This window comes from Electrona antarctica (genome assembly GCF_951216825.1).
Source record: "Electrona antarctica genome assembly, chromosome: 7".
Lineage (NCBI taxonomy): Eukaryota > Metazoa > Chordata > Actinopteri > Myctophiformes > Myctophidae > Electrona > Electrona antarctica.
The window spans coordinates 23,773,337-23,796,591 of NC_136812.1; the positions used below are offsets into that span (position 1 = coordinate 23,773,337).

General features: G+C 42.4%; 1 protein-coding gene across 2 annotated transcripts in view; it reads right to left on the reverse strand.

Moving 5' to 3' along the window:
• mylk4b (myosin light chain kinase family, member 4b) overlaps positions 1-4,278 on the reverse strand; it is a 31,342-nt gene extending 27,064 nt beyond the window's left edge. For both annotated transcript variants that reach the window (XM_079506401.1, XM_079506400.1), the window contains exon 1: positions 3,998-4,278. In XM_079506401.1, coding sequence (XP_079362527.1) covers positions 3,998-4,162 — 165 coding nt within the window. In that variant the 5' untranslated portion in view covers positions 4,163-4,278. The remainder of the gene's footprint in view (positions 1-3,997) is intronic.
• Between the last annotated feature and the right edge of the window lie 18,977 nt (positions 4,279-23,255).

Here is a 23,255-nt window from a genome sequence, read left to right on the forward strand (position 1 = left end):
GGGGCAAAACAGTCCATTGTTCGGGTGGGAGCCTGGGAGGCAACCGTGATGATGCTCATGGCCTTTAACTGGCAGTGCTATGGACTCGGTTGGTCGTAGTAGTGGGCCTATGATATGCTCCTCAGTTTTCACTACACTCAGCAGTGATTTCTGCTCCAAAACAGTGCATTTGCCATACAGTACTGTGATGCAATAGGTGAGGATGCTTTTATGGTGCACCTATCTGAAACAGCCCAATTCCAATGCTCGCCCTAGCCCTCAAGCCCTGCATCCTCACTGACTTAAGTGACGTCAGCTGGTGGTAAGTGTTTGAGGGTGAGAGGCTGCAAGGGCTCCAAATTTTAGTAAAAGGAATGGGACAGCACTTTGAAGATGAGTCCTCATTCACGACGCTGTCCCATTTGTCACTTTTTAGATTAAAATCCATCAATGGTGCATCTTTCGGCTGGCAACATTTTTCCACTACTTACTACTGTTTCTATGGTAAGAAAAATAAATTATCTTGTCCGGACGAGAAAATATCTTGTCCGGACGAGGTAACATCTTGTCCGGACGAGATAATATTGTACAAGATATTATGTCATCCGGACGAGATGTTATCTTGTCCGGACGAGAGTAATATCTTGTCCGGATGAGATAACATCTTGTCCGGACGAGATAATATATTGTACAAGATATTACAGAATGTCTTCCAATCTTTTTACCTAAATCATTTTTTACAACCATAGATAAACTGATAACTAGCTTTATTTGGGATAACAAATCTCAGAGAATTAGTAAAATCATCTTACAGAGAAGGAAGGTTGATGGAGGTCTGGCCCTTCCACATTTTTTTAATTATTACTGGGGAGCTAATATTCATAAGATAAATGGATGGTTACACGCACCTGAGATAGACTGGTGCTCTTTGGAGCTTCAATCTTGTCAACTATCCTCTCTACCTGCTCTAGTGTACTCCTCTCTTCCTCTATCTCCTTCCCGATACTCATCTAACCCCATAGCACTGTCAACTCTAAAAATTTGGATCCAATTTCGACGTCACTTCAAATTTCCTTCACCTTCTGTCTATGCTCCCATCAAAATGAATCATCTATTCACGCCATCTACCATAGACTAAGCATTCAATAGATGGAACGAAGTGGGAATTAGGTGCTTTAAGGACTTGTATAAGGACAATACATTCCATAGTTTTTCCTCCCTCTGTGATACATTCAATCTTTCCCGTAACAATTTCTTTAGATTTCTCCAGATTCGTCAGTTTGTAAGACAGGTAGGGGCGGCGGTGGCTCAGGGGTAGAGTGCCTGGATGGTAACCGTAAGGTTGCCAGTTCGAACCCGGCCTCCCGCAGAGTTACTGTCGAAGTGTCCTTGAGCAAGACACTGAACCCCTAATTGCTCCCGATGTGCTAGTTGGTGCCTTGCATGGTTTCCGCTGCCATCGGTGTATGTATGTGTGTGTGAATGGGTGAATGTAATGCACAATCTCTGTAAAGTGCCTTGGATAAAGGCGCTATATAAATGCACCATTTACCATTTACCATTTACAGGTATTCAGCTCATTCCCACATCGCCAAAATGACAAGAAATGGGACAAACTGCTCCTAATGCTACCAACTGAAAATGGGTTTGTTTCAGACTCTTACACATTTATCTCATCTCTTACTGATACCAATACACAAGGGTTAAAAAACAAATGGGAAAGAGAATTAAGGACTGTATTGACAGACGAGTGGTGGGCAGACGTACTATACAGAGTCAACTCCACCACCTCATGTGCACGCCTCAGCCTAATTCAACTGAAAGTAGTACATAGAGCTCATCTGAGTAAAGCCAGGGTGGCTGAAATGTATCCTGAGGCAGATTCAAAGTGCGACCGCTGTGCCCAGACACAAGCACATCTCACACACATGTATTGGTCTTGTCCCCAGCTACAGCGATTCTGGTCACTTGTTTATGTTTATGTTTATTCAACTTTCAGCATGATCACAGGTTTTAAAAGACAGGTGCCATTAAAAACACTGAATTATTGTATTTGTCACACTGTCAGACGTGCTAGAAATTCCACTACAACCCTGTCCATTGATCGCTATATTCGGCACACCGTCAAACCCCTTATATTACACGAATCAGAAGTTAGAGATTATTGCCTTTGCAACACTGCTAGCTAGAAAAGTCACCAATTCCACCCTCTCACTCAATCTGGCTCAATGATGTGATGTACTTCTTAAGCTTAGAAAAAATAAAATTCTCTCTCAGAGGAACCGTCGAAGGCTTCACTAAGGCATGGAGACCCTTTATAGAATACTTCAATAATCGTACCTCCCTGGATTAGACTGCTCGGTGTGACCCGAATATAGCGGACTGTGGATTTCAGAATTAACAGACAGTGCCTCTCTTACAAGTGTACAATACTCTTGACTGTGACCCATGATGTGACCTGTGTTTTTTATTTTGTCCTGTTTGTCCTTGTTTCGTTGGGGGGGGGTGTACGTTGTCTGTTGATGTTTGTGATGATTTAAAAAAAGAAGAAATGGGTGACTACGTGCAAAGATTTTCCTGTCAGATATACTGCTTGACTCTCCCCAATAAAAAACTAAAATAAAAAAAAGATATTACAGAATGTCGTCCGGAGATAATATCTTGTCCGGACGAGATAATATCTTGTCTGGACGAGATAATTTACTTTTCTTACCATGGCCACTCAGGGGCTTTCCCTTTTCAGTGATGCACAACATTAAATGCATGGATGATTTTAACCGAGTAAAGTTAGAGGCTGCAAAACTTTATGATGACATTCCTTGACAGGATTATGTCTGCGAATTAAAGTGGTAGGAGATGAGTTAACGTGCATAGCATACTGCAGAGGGTACACAAAATAAAAGCTATAAAGTGGGACAGCTCAGTGTACTGTAGGTACTAGGAAGGCAAAATATAGATGTCATCCGCTGTAAGTGCAGGAGCTGTGTTAGGTCAGATGACATAATCTTTTCCATGTATTGGACCGAGTTCATGCACTACGTCTCCTCTGCTGCAAGTGATACCCTTAACTGTCAATAAGATAAGATACATGTCTTTTCAAATTCTGTTCAATAAACAGTGGGAAACGACTACACTGTACAACACACAGAACATGACCGGTTTATGCTTCCTCAAACAGCACGCGGAGGAAAAGGATTTAATTTGGTAATGTACACTTGTTCACACACACAAGAATGCAATTCCTTCCCTCTGAGATATAAGTGAAAGCTGTTACTAAAGCGGGCCACCCACACAGATCACATGGACATAGCGAAGATGAAATATTACAGGGTCTCCTTTCCAAGGCCCAAGTGAAAATCAATCAAGCAACCTGCTGTCATCCTGTGCTCCTCTACACAGAGTGACAGTGCACTGTCAGGCCCTGAAGGTCATAAACAACAACATTCATTCAAACAAGCACGTGCACAATAGGTAGGTCTGAAGGTTCCCTGCAGTTCAATCTCTAATTCGATCTCCTGCTGGCTGCGTCTCACAGTGTCCTTGAGCAAGGCACTGAACCCCCAACTGCTCCTGATGAGCAGGTTGGTGCCTTGCATGGTTTCCTCCACCATTAATGTGTGTAAAAGAGTAAATTGAATGCAAATTGTAAAGTTCTGTTCAATAAAGACCTATAAACTCACCATTTCATTTAGCCTTTAAAATTGTGTTAATCTCAGAGTTACACAAACAATAATATATTTCTGTGTGCAGAAGGCGATCATATCAGCCATCATATCGATCATATTGCTACATGGCTACGATTGCTAGTGCTAGTGCCGTCTTTGCACCACAAGAGAGCATCTGATTGGGTGAGATCATCCCATCCATCATTGATTTCTGGCCTACCCATGTTTTTGATACCTTACTCACTTCAATAATAATAATAATAAAAATTAAAAAAAGGAAAGATTATTACCAGATTATTACCTGGACAATTAAGTCAGTCCCACAGGGCACAGGTGAACATGCTGAGTAATACCTCTGTATCTGGAGACTGTGAGGTTCCCCTATTCCTCTTGTAGGAGAATAAATTCCATATCCGTCGCCACAGGAAGGAGGCCACGAGACATACACTCCCAATTATCCAGACATCCTTGAAGTTCTCCATGACAAAAGGCTGGAACACCACACTGTTCCTCCACATGTTACTCTTCCTCCTGCTGTCCTTTATTTCTGTCTCCCAGTCGCCGGTGGCGATCGAGTCTCGGATTGGAGGGCAGCGAGGTTGTTGACATGGAGCAGGACAGTGGGCGCTGATTATGAAAGAGCTTGGCCTCTGAGGCTCAGGGCACTTACGAGGGAAATGCAACAGGACAGCAGAGAGGGGACTGGGTTGTCCTGCTGCTGTGTGGCCTCCCATTCACCCAGCCACCCATTCACCTCCCACCCTGCCTCGTCCCTCCCCCTAACCAACGGACCTAAAAGGAGAGGACATGCTGTCTCCGAGACAAGAAGGAGACAGGTGGTGTAGGGTGTCGCACAGAAGTGCCTTCACTACGCAGAATCAGATGGCTGCTGCTTCTGCTGCCGGGGGGAGCTTTAGAGGGACCCTGGAGGTGGTATCCGTTAACTTCGGACACAGCACTTCATGCATGTGCCACTAAGCATAAGAGTAAGTGTGTACGCTTGCAGTGTGTACGCTTGCACACATGCATGTGGGTGAACACCATGTGGCCATACAACTAAACTGAAAGCCAGACACTTTCTCTGCAACTGTATCTAACGTCATTAAAGAGTTCGATTGCTCAATATAGAAAACAGAACAGTGAAGCAGTGCACGGCTTCTCCAGTCGCATTCTTGCTGCATGCTCTTTCTGGAGCAAACTGTTCTGACTGGCCAGAGCTGATGATTTACATCAGACGGTGGAACGCCACCACTGCAGATTCCAGCATGAACACTTTGTGAAACAGAGGTTCACAATGGATTCCTGGGGGGCCCACTCTCAGTAGTGGACATTTATTCCAGTACATTTTGAGTAATGTACCTATTTTGAGTATTTGTACTTTCTTGAGATTTTTTTTATTGAGAATTAAAGAGAGTTTTCTTTTATGTTTACTACACTGGATTAGAAAGACAAATATTATACTTAGACTCCACTACATTTCTATGAAAGTACAATAGATGTTACAACTGTAATTAGAGATGAGATCAGCTGTCGTGTTTGGGTTAAGGTCAGCTGTTGTTGTTGTTTTTTCTAAAATGTGATGTGATGGCCTCAGAATGCTCACCTGTCACCACCTACTTTGAGATGGACAGTACAATAGAATAGAAGTCCAACAATGTTTACATTGACTGCAGAAGTGCACTTCTTTTTGCGTTTAAAAAGGCTTAAAAAGGTTAAGAAGGCTTTCATTGGTTTTATATTATTACAATCTTTATTGAGTGTGACTTTGACTGTTGTTGGGGCAGTTATGCAGCTAGATGTGGGATTGGGTCTTTTAAGCCAGGTACTGTAGGTTGATTTATTGTGTCCTTTATTTTCTGATCTACAGCAATTCCACTGCCTATAAGTGGAATCCCACAAATGCCTACAAGTGCATGCGTGCACATGCAATTTACAATTTACAATTTGCAATTTAGGCATTTAGCAGACGCTCTTAATCCAGAGCGATTTACATTAAGCAAGAACAAAAACATGGGAATACATCACATATGTAAAATGCATTTATCAAGAAACATGCGTAAGCGAAGAACGTAACTAGAACATATCTATATAATGACACTATACATATAAACTATACATATATGCTATACTATGCTGTACATATATACTATGAAGTGCTATGACTACATACAATGCAATTATTGTGCTGTCTACATGACATGCTATAAGTCGTTTCAAATGCTATCTAAGTCTAAAAAGTGCTGTCTAAGGGGGTAGGGTAAGTGCTATGGGCCATGATGGAGTCTGAAAAGGTGGGTTTTCAGACTACGGCGGAAGATCGGGAGTGATGCTGCAGTTCTGATTGCAACGGGAAGTGCATTCCACAGTTTTGGGGCCAGAAGGGAGAAGAGTTTGGGATGTGTGGAGCGTTGTCCCGGCGTTTTTTAGTGAGGGTACTTCCAGCTTCCCTGCGTTGGCTGATCTGAGTGCGCAGGAGGGTTTGTAGGGTTCAATCATGCTTGCAAGATATGGGGGAGCCATACCTTTGGTTGCACACACATGAACCCAAAAGGGTCTATTTGTACACTCACCAGAGTTAAATTAACACTCAGGATTTTACTGTATAGAATTTCCTAGAGAAGAAGACTCGACATGGGAGATGATTATGAGCTGCTTTAAACAAGTCATAATATTGTCCAAAACATAATGTGTGATTCTGGCTTAATCAGTTAGAGTGCTGTCCACATAACTGTAATGAATTCCCTACTTTATCACACTACATTTCATACAAAAGTATTAAAAGAGTCGATCTAAAAGCACTTTTATCTTCAATATGTACTTTGATCAGCCAATCAAATCACCACTATGGGGTGATCAGCCAATCATCAGCCAACAAAGCTGGGCATAAGGGGGGGGGGGGGGGGGGGGGGGGTGTTACAATTCCAATGGATCATAGAAATGCAAGTTTGAAGCCCGAAATACAGTAAAATGGCACAAACCACCATAAAGCAATGCCGATGTATTCAAACTACCAGTAAAACAAACTAATCTTTGTATATATCTTTTTTTTCACTCTGGCTAGAACTACTTCAAGATTCATTAATGTGCCATTTGTTTTTAAGTGTGGTGGTCCAATGCCCACTCTGTTTAACAAGCGGCAACAGCTGGGGAGAGGCCAAGGTACGAGGGGCAGGAGGAAACCTCCGGGGAAGGAATCCCTGCTGGGAACCTGAGCAGAATGTGTGTATGCTATTACCATGCGGAGGGAGCGCTCGCTTTGGTGCAAACCTATTCCATCCACTGTGCCTTTGCTGGCTCGGGTGGCACACTTGTCGAGCCTCAAGGCTGCATTTGTTTTAAAACTTGCACATAATGCAGGACTTTGAGCAACCCAAAATGAGTGCTCCCCAAAATAACGTGCTTGGGAATTGCTTAGCAGAAAGTCTGCAGAAGAGCAGGGCTGGAGCTATAATTAAGACGTTGGGAATTGTGATTCAGAGATAGGCACATGTTGCATAATAATAATCATAATCATAATAAATTATTCAGTTAAATAATTAATCACATGAACATTAGTGTCCCTCTTCTGGGCATGTCATAGACACTTTGTGAAAACAGGCAATCATGATTCACCCTAATCATGATTCACCCTAAGCAGATCTACAAGCCCACAACACATCACTATGTGACACGTTGTGAGCTTGTCGGCCAGCTATTTTCAGCAAAGAGATATAGAAAAATCACACCCGTGTGAAATGAGGGGCGCTAATATATTAAAGTCTAACTCATGTTGCTATATGATTAGGTGATGTAATGGTGATGTAAAACAAACACAGACAAAAAAACTCTGTCCATTGTCAATGGCGTTTTTAATGTTTGTTTAACTAAAAACAAACATTAAACCTGTATATAGGAGGGGCTAGCTCCCCTCAAAAATCACACCCGTGTGAAGTGAGGGGCGCTCTAATCGTATATCATCATCAAGAATGGTGGTCCCTTATTGGCCAAGGGTTCCCACCGACATACATATGCAGATTTGCTCAGACACATATGAAGTAAATTCTCCATTCATTATCAATGGCATTTTTAATGTTTGTTCAGACAACACAAACATAAAAGCTGTATATAGGAGGTGCTATAGTGCCCCTCAAAATAAGTGGAGACTAAGAAGCCTGTAGTCCACAGGGGAACTCTGGTCAATGAAGTATATGGTTAATTAATTAATTGCATTTATATCAATCAAACTGAGGCATGAGGACAAAATATAGTGGGTTTGAGAGAAACTTATGAGGCAAAGTGATGAGAGAGAGGTAATAGAGGTGCTGGATCCTAAGAGATTGGTCCCAAAGTGACAGGAAGAGGAATAGAAGACGAGAGAGAAGGTTCAGAAAGAGAGTGGCAGCAGCAAGAGGATAGAGGAACGATTTCAGACACATACTGACTGAGGATCTTGGATTACACATGGTCCCTACAGTACTATCTCACTATATTCTGTCCCCTAGCCCTGCTGCAACTGTCAATTGAACTTCATGTTCTATTTATTCTCCTATAAATAGAACATGAAGGTGTTCACTGACGTATAGTTTAATAAGAAAATTGTATACACACCATTTGACTAATTATGTTGACCGTAGGTAACATTAGGTTACTTTGCTTACTGTAAATCGCTCTGGATTTAGAGCGTCTGTAAATGCCTAAATTGAAAATTGTGTCCTTTAAGCAAAAAAAAAAAAGAAGGGAAAAAAAAGAATCAATGAAGTCTCCTCACACTGTGAGGACCTGATTTACAAAAAGAATAATTTTGCAATGCATAGTTGTTGCTCACTGATGCCATCTTGTGAGTGTAAGTACAGTTACAGACAGTATGTAAATATGTGTGTGTTCAATCCGGGGTGTGAGAGAGAGAGAGAACTACAGCTCACTCTAGTGGCTATGATGCACTTAGCTCTTAGCTGTGGTATACTTAGCTCTGATCCATAGCCTTACTGCTTCTATGACTCTGCCCTGCAGTAAGGCTATGGACCAGAGCTAGGGTATACTCTGACAAAAGGCATTCAGAACCAGACTAGACTGGGAGGAGTTATGTTGGAGGCATGTTGGATTGCCGAGGTGGATATTTAACATTAACAGAGTATGTTAATGTTAATTAATACACCACTGTATCTTTGTCAAGAGAGTATAATCCAACACAATGAATATAATGTAACACACACACACACACACACACACACAAAAATGGGGGAGAACATTTGGTAAAAAGAGCCAAACTACAATCTGACGTTGCATGCTTGTACTGTAGACCGGCAATTTTTGGCCAAAGAGATTTGCCAAAATCAAGTACAGACCCCAGGGGGACCCCGGGCAATATAAAGTGGTTAAAGAAGTGAACCAAGAGAGAAGGAGGAGTAGGATCATGCATGCACTGCACCTGCTGGCTTCCACCTTCCAGCTCCACATGTTTGCGCTCCCAGAAGCAGCGCATGGTCTCCACCTTCTCTAGGTGGCGGTAGAGTGCCAGCCGGCCCTGCCGGAGACTGTTGCTGCGGTTACGGATGGCCCTCAGGCCCTCCATCTTCTCACCGATGGGGGACAAGGGCATCTGCGGCGGTGGTGGCGGAACCCCAGATGTCTGGATATGTCTATTCTTCCTGCCAGGAATCGCCTCAGCGCACGGGGTCTTCTTTTCCAACCTGCAATTAAAAAATGGCATTTCGATGACAGCTTTTCCCCCAGCGTCCCTATTCTGGGCATGTGTCCATTTACCTTTACAAGGCCAACCCGAGGTGAAGTTTGTTCAGACATTTGTCATTAAATGGGAGCATTCGCACGCCCGTGGATTCTATTTTTCTTTATGATCATGTCTTAACCCAACACCCTGACAAGTGATATATGTATAGTGTATCCTATCAGCATTTCCTTTACAATCATGTCCATTCATAATGATGATGAAGCATGAGCAGAACAGCTGATTGTGTGTATGTGGGGCGGGGCATCTCAAGTGAAATGTGCCAAATAGCAACAGTGTATTCTATTGTGTATTTTTAGTACATTTAGTCAAGATGGTGACAATTTAGCCGAAAAGGTATGGGCTGAAGCCGAAGCTTATTACATAATTAAAATATAATAAATAAAATATCACAGTTGCATAATATGAAACACACAAATGAAAGTTTCATGAAGCTACAGAAAAATAGGAAAAATAATTTCAGAGCGAACTAAAACAAAACAACATTTTGGTTTAAATTTGTTTTTCAGACTTAACAGTTTATAACGTGTACTCATTATATGCTATATATAAATTGAAAAAAATCAGACCAGTCTGAAGCGAGTGGTGCAACAGCACCCCCTATTGGTAAACATAGTAACATATAATAGTCCCACAGTAACATAGTCCCATAGTCCCATAGGGACAAAGCTGTTCCTTGGAGTGGTTGCACCACTCAAAAATGTCTGGAAAAACTAATGTAAACCAAAATGTTGTATTGACTCGATTGGCACCTGATTGACAGCTCTGTCACCTATACTGTACATGCTATGGTAGCCTAACAAATGTAACCACAGTGGCTGACCTCCCACGAATCCTGGTTGAGGAATGGAATGCCACCCCACAGCAATGTGTCACCTATACATGCTAAGGTAGCCTAACAAATGTAACCGCAATGGCTGACCTGCCATGAGTTCTGGTTGAGGAATGGAATGCCACCCCACAGCAATGTGTCACCTATACATGCTAAGGTAGCCTAACAAATGTAACCGCAATGGCTGACCTGCCATACTGGTTGAGGAATGGAATGCGTGGTGGTGAGCAATGGCATGAGAAGGTGGTGCTAACCAGGCAGTCATGGCTGCGTATGGTTCTCACTCATTGAGGCTCCTGACTCTGGCACACTAATTAATACTTGCTTGAAAGATATGCACTATGATCCATTCATTGGAGTTTATCAATGCAGGAATAACGTGATATGAATTCTACTGGGGAATAAAATGGATGGACGATTTGAAGGTGCATCTCTGAACAGTGTTTTGGTTTTAGCACTGAGGCTTGAAATCCTACCCGGACAAAGCCCCTGAAGAAAAGGCCTTGGCTGCATGCACGCTGGGCAAGACCTACGCTGTAGAGTGCATAACATTGGTGGAATTTGGCGGAAGTAGCGGGATTTTGGCGGAAGTACCAGTCAAGGAAATGATGTTGACGCTTTACAAATCTGTTTACATTCTCCGTGTTGTGATTGGTCGGAAAATATTGTATCTGGGGGAACATCTGACAGATGTTCCGGCCCGACACTCGACACTGCCGATACCATCTCTGCTTTAGGTTGTGACCAGGTTTTTCTCTTCGCAGATAAATAAGGCTGAGACCGAGGCTAGGCTGCATGTGGCAGGGCTCGGCATGAGAGAACAGAGGATAGGAGGCTTTTATTTTACTTTTATTTCCAGTGCATGAATATAAGAAATGTGAATCACTTTTGACTCCTTCAAAAGCGCTCTCAAAGAGCGACTGCAATTTGAAACTGCCCCCCCCCCCCCTATATTTCTATACTCTATACTATTATGTTTTCCCTTTTTCTAACCCTGTATATGTTAATTATTTTTTGCATAGAAGTGTATAGAGCGTCGCAGTCCCGAAAGGGCCCAGGAAATTATTCCCCGTTCAATTTTCTCATAGACATTTCAAAAAGTATTTATTTAAAGACCTTTTAAGCCTCGTACAAAGCCAACTCGAGTTGTGAGAAATCAGAATCAGTTTTTCGGGCCGAACAAATAATTAGAAAGAAGAAGAAAACACTTTTTTTCTTGTTTTTCTTCTTTGTAATTATTTGTTTGGTCCAAAATATTGTGTTTACTGTCATGATTTGTCACAACTCGAGTTGGCTTTGTACGACGCTTAAAAGGTCTTTAAGAAAATACTTTTTGAAATGTCTATGGGAAAAATGCATTGGGAATTATTTCCTGGGCCTGGCGTCACCATGAAAGGGGGCGGGACTGCAACGCTCTATATTTGTATGTCTTACAATTTTCTGATTAATTGAAAATGGAGGACCCTTATGTAAATAAGTCTTAGTGCTTTTTCTGTTTTTATCCTCTTAGCAGCTTTTGTATTGAATTGCATCACCATATAGCGCCACCAGGAGGACGATTTTTTGCAATGACTGAATTCCAGACATCACTGGCCCACAATAACATTCCAGATGCATTGTGGTGGATTTGAACCCCTAGACACCTCTGTGACTTGCAGGTACTTTTTCCCCTATACTACCTAAAAAAAGGTTTGACCTGACCACAGAAGTGTGTCATTGACCCCACTTGGCAGGCATATCACTTGTAGACAGTCTTCTTTCTGTGAGCCAACCACTCCGACATAAATCAAACAAACTACATAAAACTGGCACTGCCCACAATCTGCATGCCGACATTGGCAGTCGGCCTGTCTGATGCCTCGGCACGCGTTGGCTACCCTGCATCTAACGCGGATGTGTGACCATTCCCTAACACACACACGCACACGCACACGCACGCACACACACACACACACACACACACACACACACACACACACACACACACACACACACACACACACACACACACACACACACACACACACACACACACACACACACACACACACACACACACACACACACACACACACACACACACACACACACACAATGTTTCATCTGCTCCGTCTTTTACCTCCTTGTGATGCATGGCATGGCGAGTGTTGTTGTCTTCATGCACTGGAAATAAAAGTGAAATAAAAGCTTGTATCTCTCATGCCGAGCCCTAGCTGCCACATGCAGCCAAGGTCTTCTCTTCAGCGTCGGGGGCTTTGGCAGGGGAGGATTTCAAGCCTCAGTTCTAAAACCAAAACACTATCCAAAAATGCACCTGTTACTGCTCTTTATTTCCATTCTGTTATGTCATTAAGACAATCCATTATTATCATCATCATTGAGTCCTCTTGATTATTGATAATGTACCCAACAGGAATAGCAGCAGTGTAAGAGCAAAGTGTAGCACTGATCAGTACCTGCCAACCGCATCAACCACATCACACCAGATCACAAATGGACACAGCACAGTAAATTCCGGTGTTCATTTAACTCAAAGAGCGTACACATGTAATCAAATGCAAGTTTAAATTAACACTAGTCTCGCATAGCCAGACAACTATACCACAATTTCAGAATGCTATTCAGAATGTATAATGGGAGCATTTGGAAATTGCGAGGGTCTGGTAACCCGAGACTAAATTAACACTGACGACACTATAATTGACTGACATTTATGTTTGAAGCATTTCTTTAGTTGGTGCTCTTATTTCGATCAATGTGCAGTTAATATATGAAGTTGAAAAATACCATCAAAGATCATTGCATAATCACCTTCAAGTTCAACCCAATAAAGAAAGAACAATGTGACTGTGACAACTTAAAAAGAAACCTGATCAAATACAGATCACACCCTCCCAGTTAAATAACGGAATGTTAATTTGACTGTGTACTCTTGCTGGTTTTCATGGGTGCCTTTGAAGAACTAGCAGGTGTGTTTTTATAATGTCATGTGGAGGGATCCCAGAAGACCCTGTTGCTCCCGGGACGCTTGGTGACCAAGGGTCAATCACTTTAAAGGAACTATTTTGAGGCATCCTACAATTCCAGAAACAGGGAGTAAAAGCTAAGTCAAGGGGCAAGCTATCACTTGAATCTGTGGCTGTTTTATTATCCTCGTTGGGCGGAGGGCCAGTAAAACACATTTAGAGTGTTTCCATTGTGGTCATTTTGCTGTTAACATTGCAGTTGTCTGCATTAGTCATCCGTTACATAAGTGCATTGTGTGTGTGTGTGTGTGTGTGTGTGTGTGTGTGTGTGTGTGTGTGTGTGTGTGTGTGTGTGTGTGTGTGTGTGTGTGTGTGTGTGTGTTTTGCTAATGTATACTCCGTTGTACAGTAGGACAGTGTTGTGCGGCACAAATAAGAAGAATATACATCCTCACAACACAACACTTCCGCTTGTGAGTATGTAGATCTGTTACACCGTCACACTACTATAAAAGTATAAATCAGTCACTGCCCATGCTGTTGAAGGTGGTGGTCTTTGTGCTTTGCGAGGCTGCCCTCGGTAATCCCACTCTATAAAACAGAAAGGGATCCGATCTGTCTCCTTCATCCATAATCCCTCTTTGTAACTGATAGTGTCATGTATCTCCTAACTCAACAGCAAAGACATTGATGTCTCTGTACGTGTGCATGTGTGCGGCTGTGCGCTGTGCGGGTGTCTATTGAGGGTTGGGAGAGCGGCAGCATCGTTTTAACCCCTACCTAAATGCCGAATGTGCTACAAGAGATCCGTGATGAGAGCAAACTGTGCCTTCAAGACAGTCCATGCAAGCCTACCCCGTGGCATCAAATAGCTCCTCCATCTATTTATACTGGTTGTCTATGGGGGGCTCATAGGAATGCAGATCCCTATCGGCTTGATATACGGAGTATTATGGTAATACAGTAATGCTAATGGGAGGAAACCCTAGCAGGATGTTTTTGTTTATTTCTCAATGTATTTGATGGAAACCAAATTCCAGCAATACCTCGGGGTCGATTATAATAGAGTGTATACTGTATACATGCACAGGACTCTAGAGGCTGTCAGAGAGACAGAAAAACAGGTGTTATGACAATATGAAAGCTAGACCCTCCAGTGTGACCCTTATCTTTATGTTCTTTGCAGTGATCACCGGGACATCAAATGGTGCCAGGCAGGGGGTATTACAGTATGTACCCACACTGTAATATACAATAACGGATTCTTTGCCTGGCACCGAAAGCTGTTACAAATAAGATGATCCTAGTTTTAACAGCTAAGCAAAGAATCCGTTATTGTATATAATATTACAGTGTGGGTACATACTAATACCCCCTGGCACCATTTGATGTCCCGGTGATCACTGGAAAGAACATAAAGATAAGGGTCACAGTCTAGGGCAGGGGTGGGCAACTTTGACGATGGAGAGGGACACTATAGTTCCACACTCACTCCAGAGGGACACTATAGTTCCACACTCACTCCAGAGGGACACTATAGTTCCACACTCACTCCAGAGGGACACTATAGTTCCACACTCACTCCAGAGGGCCACTATAGTTCCACACTCACTCCAGAGGGACCCTCTGGAGTTCCACACTCACTCCAGAGGGACACTATAGTTCCACACTCACTCCAGAGGGCCACTATAGTTCCACACTCACTCCAGAGGGTCAGTATTGTTCCACACTCACTCCAGAGGGTCACTATAGTTCCACACTCACTCCAGAGGGTCACTATAGCTCCACACTCACTCCAGAGGGCCACTATAGTTCCACACTCACTCCAGAGGGCCACTATAGTTACACACTCACTCCAGAGGGACATATTACTGTCGTAGCAAAACTAGCCGATCTACAAGCTCAAAACGTGTCGCAGTGCGACGCGTTTTGAGCTTGTAGCCCCCGGCCACCAGTTGTCCATGTATGGGCTAGGGTCTAGCATTCATATAGTCTTAACCCACTAAGACATGAGGCCGATTCTACAAATCATGTCTGTGACAAAACTGTAATTTTTCAGGGTTCAAATTCAAAAACAGCAAGAGTAGCAGATACACAAGCTCAAAACGCGACGTGGAGCGACACGTGGGGGGCTTGTGTATTATTTGCAAATATATTTGGTGTAGGATAACATAAACAAACAGGCAACCTAAATCACTGCATTGCTATTGTCGCTTACATAACACTAAGTGGTGAGAGGAGACACAGAGACTACAGAGTCTGGTGTTTATTCGTGCATGTGTGTGTGTTTCTGACTTTCTGTGTGTGTGTGTGTGTGTGTGTGTGTGTGTGTGTGTGTGTGTGTGTGTGTGTGTGTGTGTGTGTGTGTGTGTGTGTGTATGCGTTTACATAATCCTGGGACTAAAGCCTGGGTTATCCTCGGCTGAGCAGCATGGTGCTGCAATTTGTTGTGAGCTTGTAGATCACCTATTTTTGATGCGAGACACTGGCATCATGCAACTAAGTATAAGTCAGGCATAATAACTCCACTATGCTTTGCCCATTCTTGCGAGTGGGGTAATTGTAAAGCATGGAAGGTGGACCATAATGGATTGGAGGGCAGCTTTGCAGGCCTTATACAAGTGTGCGTCACGGACAGGGGGTCCAGTCGCTCATCCTATCTAGGAGGCGAGGTCTCATATGGATGCCAGTGTTCTCTCTTGTGGCCTTGTTGCACGGCAACATCCATTAAATTCTAAACCATAGGAATGTGGGAGGCACCTCAGCTGTGTGTGCGTATGCGTGTGTTGTCATTATGCATGTTTTGAAAGGCAGAATACTTCTGGTGTCACAATGTGGCGCATCAAGTGAAGACTTCGAGGTACCCCCTGACTAATTGCTGGTTCTCTTCAAACGCAAAACGACATGAAAGCCTTCCCCAACAACATCGGCTGGTTTGCAAGTCAGCAGGTTTCAAATTAAGCATGGTAATTGGTCTTCGCCACAGTCAAGTCAAGCGATGGGTCCAGCCAGGTCCATTGCCGCTTTGATCACAACTAAAGCCAATTTCAGTCACTCTGATCTGTGTATCATCGCCAGTGTCAGTGTTAGATCAAGGCTATTGCCTTTCAAAATGCCCCAAACTATTGCTAAGGGAAATAGGACAAAATGCACACTCACATACTGTATACAGATGCATTGATACATAACTGACTGTACGTGTTTACATGAATGTAATCCTTGGCCTAAAGCCTAAATTATATTCGATTGAGCATCGTCGTTGACATATGCTTCTGGGTAAATGTATCGATTTTCACAAGTCAAGTATGAATGCATGAATCTGCAGAAAATCATTCAATACTACAATTTTCCCCAAACACACTTGCATGCATCAAGCAATTCCCTCACATTTAGAGTCATACCAGAAATAAAGAGACAAAGTCTGACACATAGACGTCGTACATGCACAAAAATAAACATACAATCTCATGTACAGTACACACATGCACAACATGCATAACCCAAACACCCTTGGACACATACATTCGCACGCTACAGACATTGTGAGTAATGAGTAGTGTATATATACGGCCCTTCCCATCCTTCATAGAGGCAACAGCTCAGCAACTAGGAGATGAGAGTGAAACTGTAGAACTTCCACTCATATCAATGCACTTTTCCATTCCAACAAGAACAAAGCAGAGTTCTTATTTTAGTCCACACTCCACAGCAGCTGGAGTTGCCTGCTTAAAATACTGAATGTGTTACTCTTTAACTGCGTGTCAACAGAACATTTTATATGAAGAAAATTGTGTTGTTACAGCTATTGTTTATTTAGACAGTGAAAGGTCTGATATCATATGTTTTGTTTGTAGAAATGGATTTGCACATTCTGCAAATCTAAAAAAATCTAAAATTAAACAATTCAAATTGCACTATCGTGTCTTTAGATGCAAGACTAGCAGTATCTACCAATTTAATAAGACCTTAAATTAGGCCAGCACTATATAAGAAAATCTGTGTGTCAAGTAACTTGAGATTTGGCGCCTTGCATGGGTTGCAACAGACACCATGGCAAAAGAGGTGTTAGAATTCTAAGCCTGGCCATTATGCATTGCTTTGCATCTCTGTAGAATAACCCGAAAACCCCACTATTCTCATGAGACATTCTCATTAATTAGCGGGTACATTTGACCCCCTTTGAGCCTTTAAAATTAAGTTTTTAAGTCTAAAACATTTATATATACAGATACTTATGTGCTGACTTTTACAGAAGCACATTTCTGTATTAAGCCAAGGGCATAAAAAGACAGGACTTACCCTTGATACATGGGTACATTCGCAATAACCAAAATCTTCTTCTCCTTTCCTCCCATTTCTCTCAAAGATGTGATGAGCAGCCTTTCTTTTCTTTTCTCTGTAAAAGGTTATGTCCACTCTCCTACTGGTGGGGTGTAGGATCTGGCCAACACAGGATGCTCTCCTCCCTACACAGGTAAGCAGAGGAGAGAGAGAGGGTGTGATCTATCCAATGTGTGAGGTACAGCTCGGCAAACGGCACTTGGGGCTAATGACACTGCAGTGGGAGCCACAAGCATGAAGGGCTAAGTCAATAGTGGGGAGGGGGTGGAGTGATGGGGGCATGTACGAGGGGGATCAGAAGAGCAATGGGAGTACAGTATGATTGAGGGAGAGGGGAGGGTTGTCTGCCCTGGGACTCAGAGACCACGGGCAGGCAGAACAGAATGGAGGAAGCGCTCTATGGAATTTGGCTTGTTATCATAGAACGTAAGGAATGCCAGGGTGACATGTGTATCTCCACGGGTGGGTGATGGCCCGGGTTGACAGGAACATGAAAAGAGATGAGTGGAAAGGAGCTGAAAAGAGAAAGGGTTTATGAAAGGCTGATAGGGGCCTGAAATGGTGGAGATGGTAAAAGCAAAGCCTGGGTAAAGATCTGTGGTTTGAAAGTCAGGGGCGTGCAGAAAGCCCAAAGGGGGCTGCGGTGCCCAAACCCAAGAAAAGAGCACGTGTGCGTGTGCATATCGCGCCACACACCAGTTTTTTTGGGGTAGTCTTTTTGTGGGGTCTGTCCCTCGTGCCATTTCACAACAAAGATGTAGTAGGCCTAGCTGGCCTACAGTACACTGGATGTCCTATGCTAATGGAGAAAGATGATAATAACTAGGCCCATTATTTAATTGGACAGTGAAATAAGCAGTGCGTACGACGACGACACTTTGAGGCAAAAGGGCAGGTGCCCAAACCCCCAAAGACCCCCCCCCCCCCCCCCCTCTCTGCACCTGCCTGTTGAAAGTATGTCTGCTTGGGGGCTGTGGACCATCCACAGTGGCTGTAGAGAAATAACATTCCGGCAATCACATTCACAACTGGCCTTTTCTGTACTCACTTTTTATCCTCAAATCCGTGGTACACACATTCAGAAACAGAGCTCAGCCGATCAAATCATCGCTATGGGGTAAACACATTGCTCAGCCAATCAGATCATCGCTATGGGGTAAACACATTGCTCAGCCAATCAGATCATCGCTATGGGGTACACACAAACACACAAAGCTGCCCCTCAAAAAGAGCTACCATGCAGCTGTGGTGATTGCATGGCGTTGTGTATTGCCAGTATATAAAGTACAACAGATCTCTGCACCTGGGGCTAATATACTGTATATAAATAGGGCTTCTGTGGATCAGCTGTGTAAGCTAAGGGGTCATTTCACCCCCAAGCTCTCCCCCTTCCCCACACACACACACACACACACACACACACACACACACACACACACACATATGTACGCACGCACACAAATGAGCTATTCCCTGCTTTAAATTCCCAATAAATGAATGTATAAAACTATTAACATTACTTACAAACTGATCAAAATAAATGTTTTCTATCCACAGTGACAATATACAATATATACACAATGGTATATACACAATGGTGTGGATCTCTGGTGTGGCCAACCTTTCCCCTATAGTATATTATATATATATATTTCTTTATTGTTGTCTCCACCAGGCCAAAGGCATGGGGAGGGAGTATGTTTTGCCCTCTGTCCGTCCGTTAACAGCCAATCTCTGGAACCGTTAACCCGGTTCATGCTAAACTTTGCACACACACACTCCCTGGATGTCAACAACGAACCTCTGCCCCAAAATATCCAGAACGGCCTGTTATAGCGCCACCATGAGGCAGATTTTCACATATTTACCTATAACTGCACCGATCTGCATGAAACATTGAATGAACACTCCCTATACTAGTTTATTTCTAATTTGGCTTTGACAAAAATACATTTACTCTTGTGTATCTGTATATGGGATGTAATGAATATTTGTTGATAGGTATACAGTGTAGAGACAGGAAACACAGAGAGAGAGTAGGGGAGTGAATGGATCCAGGGACTCACTGTCAGGCATTAGAGAAATAGAGCCCATGTGACATATGCCCTTCTAAGAAGCATTCAGCTATCGTGCCAGCCCTAAATATTGCATGTTGAATCCTTTCACTATCAACTCCGATCTTTCCATTATCATCATGTGTTGTTCATCTATATTCTAATCTGTCTCATTAGTGAGCCAGAGTCCTCTATTCCTGTGCTAATCCTAAATAATCTCTCTGGTTCGATCTCTCTCGTCCCTCTTTCTGTTGCTTCGGTCACTGTGCCTTCTCTGTGTTTGTTAGTAATTGACTCGAGCGTCAACTGTTGCCGCCGGTGTGTAACACCACTTTACCCCACAGCCCCTTTAGTTTGTATTACACCGGAGCAAATGTTTGTTTCTGCTTGTGCTATATTTAGGTTAACTCAACCAATAATAGTACTGTTCATGGGACAACATCTGTGTATGCCTTTAGAATCATGTGCCTCACTCGTTGCTGTCGGGAGGAAACCTCCTAACTCCATTTTTGAGTTTTTTTTTTTTTTTGCATAAATCAGTTTTTTGCATGAATCAAATCGGCTTTGAGGATGTTTTCATATAGGGCAATACAGTACACCTCAGTGTTCCAAAACAAGGCTTCAGATTTCATACGGTTTGACATGAAGGATTAAAGGAATAGGGACGTCATCGTGTTTTTAATTTGCCATGACATTTTGATATTGACCCGTCTGTGTGTATATAGCCTACTGTATATATCTATATCTATAGTAGGGCCTACTGTTGTGATTTCTGTTGACCGTCTGTGGTCCCTCATGCGTCTACAGCTAAACCAAAGGGGTGGTGAGTGAGGATCAGCTGAGTTGCGCACGCGGAGAACCGTATTGCACATACATTCTAGTTTATTAGACAGACACGAGAAATATATATACAGTATGAACAGCGGGTCATATATGACGTCCCTAGCACATATGGAAACATGAACAGGAACAAAGTATGAATCTCATATCATTGCATACATACAGTCAGTCTCTCTGATACAGTAGTTGCTGGTCATCATATCACGGATATCAATATGCTTAGTAGATGAGTGTTTCGCCACTGGGTCAGACAAGACGTAACATTCTTTTAAATATTGGGTGGCAGGTCTATTTGCTATATAAAAACAGAGCCTTCCAATCACGCTGTATCTACAGGCTGACAAGGTGAACTCCAGGTGTAAAACCATCTTTAACCGTCGTCTCATTTCAACTTGCTGATACACGTGTACATATTAACCATGCTCTCTGGTCATTATGAGTCTAGACAACCCACTACAAAACTCTGAAATATAATCTAGTACATTTGTGACATTTAACTGTCATTTAACTATCAAATGTGATGCAATAGAAAGAAAACTGAATAGTATCATTACAGATGACCTAATAAAGAGCAAATGGAAAAGGACAATATAAAAGAAACAGTTGTCTGACCTGACCAGTACAAATCAGCTTTTAAGTCTTTCGAAGAACTAGAATGCCTGCATTTACCACGTCTGCGTTGTAAATCAGACATCAGCGCTTTCTGCACTGGCTCAGGAGCTTAGCAACTAAAGCCCAATGAGATCAACAATAAACTATTTATTTGTCATAAAAGTGAGGAATTTGTCTTTGTGACGCTGGTGGTGTACTACTACAACATGTGAGCATTCTGACACAGTAACATACATATAAGTCTGTGATCGAATGCTTACTGTAGTATGTAGACTAAGTCTACATACTACAGTAAGCATTCGATCACAGTGGTCTGAGAGTCGTTTAACACAGTTTCTCATGCTGGATGACAGGGAGCATTCACACTGGGCTTCACAGGATGATCCATGGTACACATTAATTTTTAGAGCCGTGTTTAGAGCTGTGTTTACTGCGTGGCATTTCCTATGCATGCCCATTGCCCAGTCCGATATGCAGTGTAAATGAGTATGTTGAAACGTATAGACCTTAAACAGCAGACAACGAGTGCCACTGACTGCACACTGACTGCACACTGACTTGTACATCTGTTTGCTTGCGAACTGAATAATAAAAGGTACACCACTAAGCTGGCAAGCACCAGGCCTTGCACTTGACACAGTTTTTTGAGGGGCCGCCGTTTAATCTTACCTGGTATCTCTATCAGGGCAGATTCCTTGGTTATCCCGCAGAAGGTCACAGCTGTGAGGGTACACGGAGTTTGGCATGCCAGCTGACCATCACTGTCTGCAGCTCCCAGCAGTTCCCTCAAATGCTTTAAATAGTCTTAAATAGGCTGAAGATTTCAAACAAGTGCTACATACAAGTGAGTGACATACTGTACATGATGTATTGTATACAGAAGAGTGTTTCAGTATCTTATATCTGGCACATCTCTTGCTGTGTGATCTTTGGTGGCTATTACACGTCATGTCATGTGCATAATGTGGCAATGTAGGCTAAGTCTAAGATAGCACCCACTGTATAGTGACTATACTATAGTCTGTGCCAACAGTGTCCTTGTGTGTGTTCATATTTTTCTCTTTGTATATATATATTTTGTTTTCTATATGACACAGTGACAGTGTGTGTGAATCTGTTTCATTATACTTGCAGACATCAGCCAGGTTATGAACATGTTATAATGCTATCTTATGTTCATGACATGTTTATAGATAATTAGATATATAAAGAATGTCATTATTAAGTTATGTAAATTATTGGTACCCAATATAGTATTCAGAAATTGTAAATAATGCACTGACTATATTGCATTTAATTTTGATTTAATCTAACATTTTAGATGCTGTCTCAGTGGGAATTTGCTAAATTTGATCTGTTATGTAAACATTGATATTCCATTTGTCAATAGAAAGCTAGGAAAAAAGAGAAACACCCGATTCCTGAGCAGTCGTGGAAAATGTACTCAGTCACATTATTTACTTAAGTAAAAGTATCAACACTGAAACATAGAAATACTCTGTTACAGGTAAAAATCCGGAATTCAAAATGTACTTGAGTGAAAGTACAAACGTATTGGAATCAAAATGTACTTAAAAGTACCAAAAATAAAAGTACTCATTATGCAGAATGTCCCATTTCAAGTTATCACATTTTTGAAAATAACAGACTACAAGCTAGATCGGCTATTTTCAAATGGACGAAATGTATAGGGCTGAAGTGGTTAAAGTATGTTTTAAAATTATAATCAGAATCTACAGTACAAAGTAACTAAGGGGTGGCTCAGGGGTAGAGTGGCCGTATGGTAACTGCAAGGTTGCCAGTTTGAACCCGGGATCCCCCAGAGTTTGTGTTGAAGTGTCCTTGAGCGAGACACTGAACCCCTAATTGCTCCTGATGTGCTGGTTGGTCACTTGCATGGTTTCCGCCACCATCGGTGTATGAATGTGTGTGTGAATGGGTGACTGTAATGCACAATCTATGTAAAGTGCCTAGGATAAAGGCGCTATATAAATGCACCATTTACCATTTAACTAGTAACTAAAGTGTTTGTAAAGTAAAAGTACAATATCTGGATACGAGATGTAGTGGAGTAGAAGTAAAAGTATTGGAAATTAGAAATACTCAAGTGAAATACAAATACAAAGATACTTTCCACCACTGTTCCTGAGAGATCGCCCTGAGCTTGCCGAAAGAAAAACTGAGCAGTTATATATGCGTCGCAGTCCCGCCCCCTACCAGTGCCCAGGAAATGATTCCCCA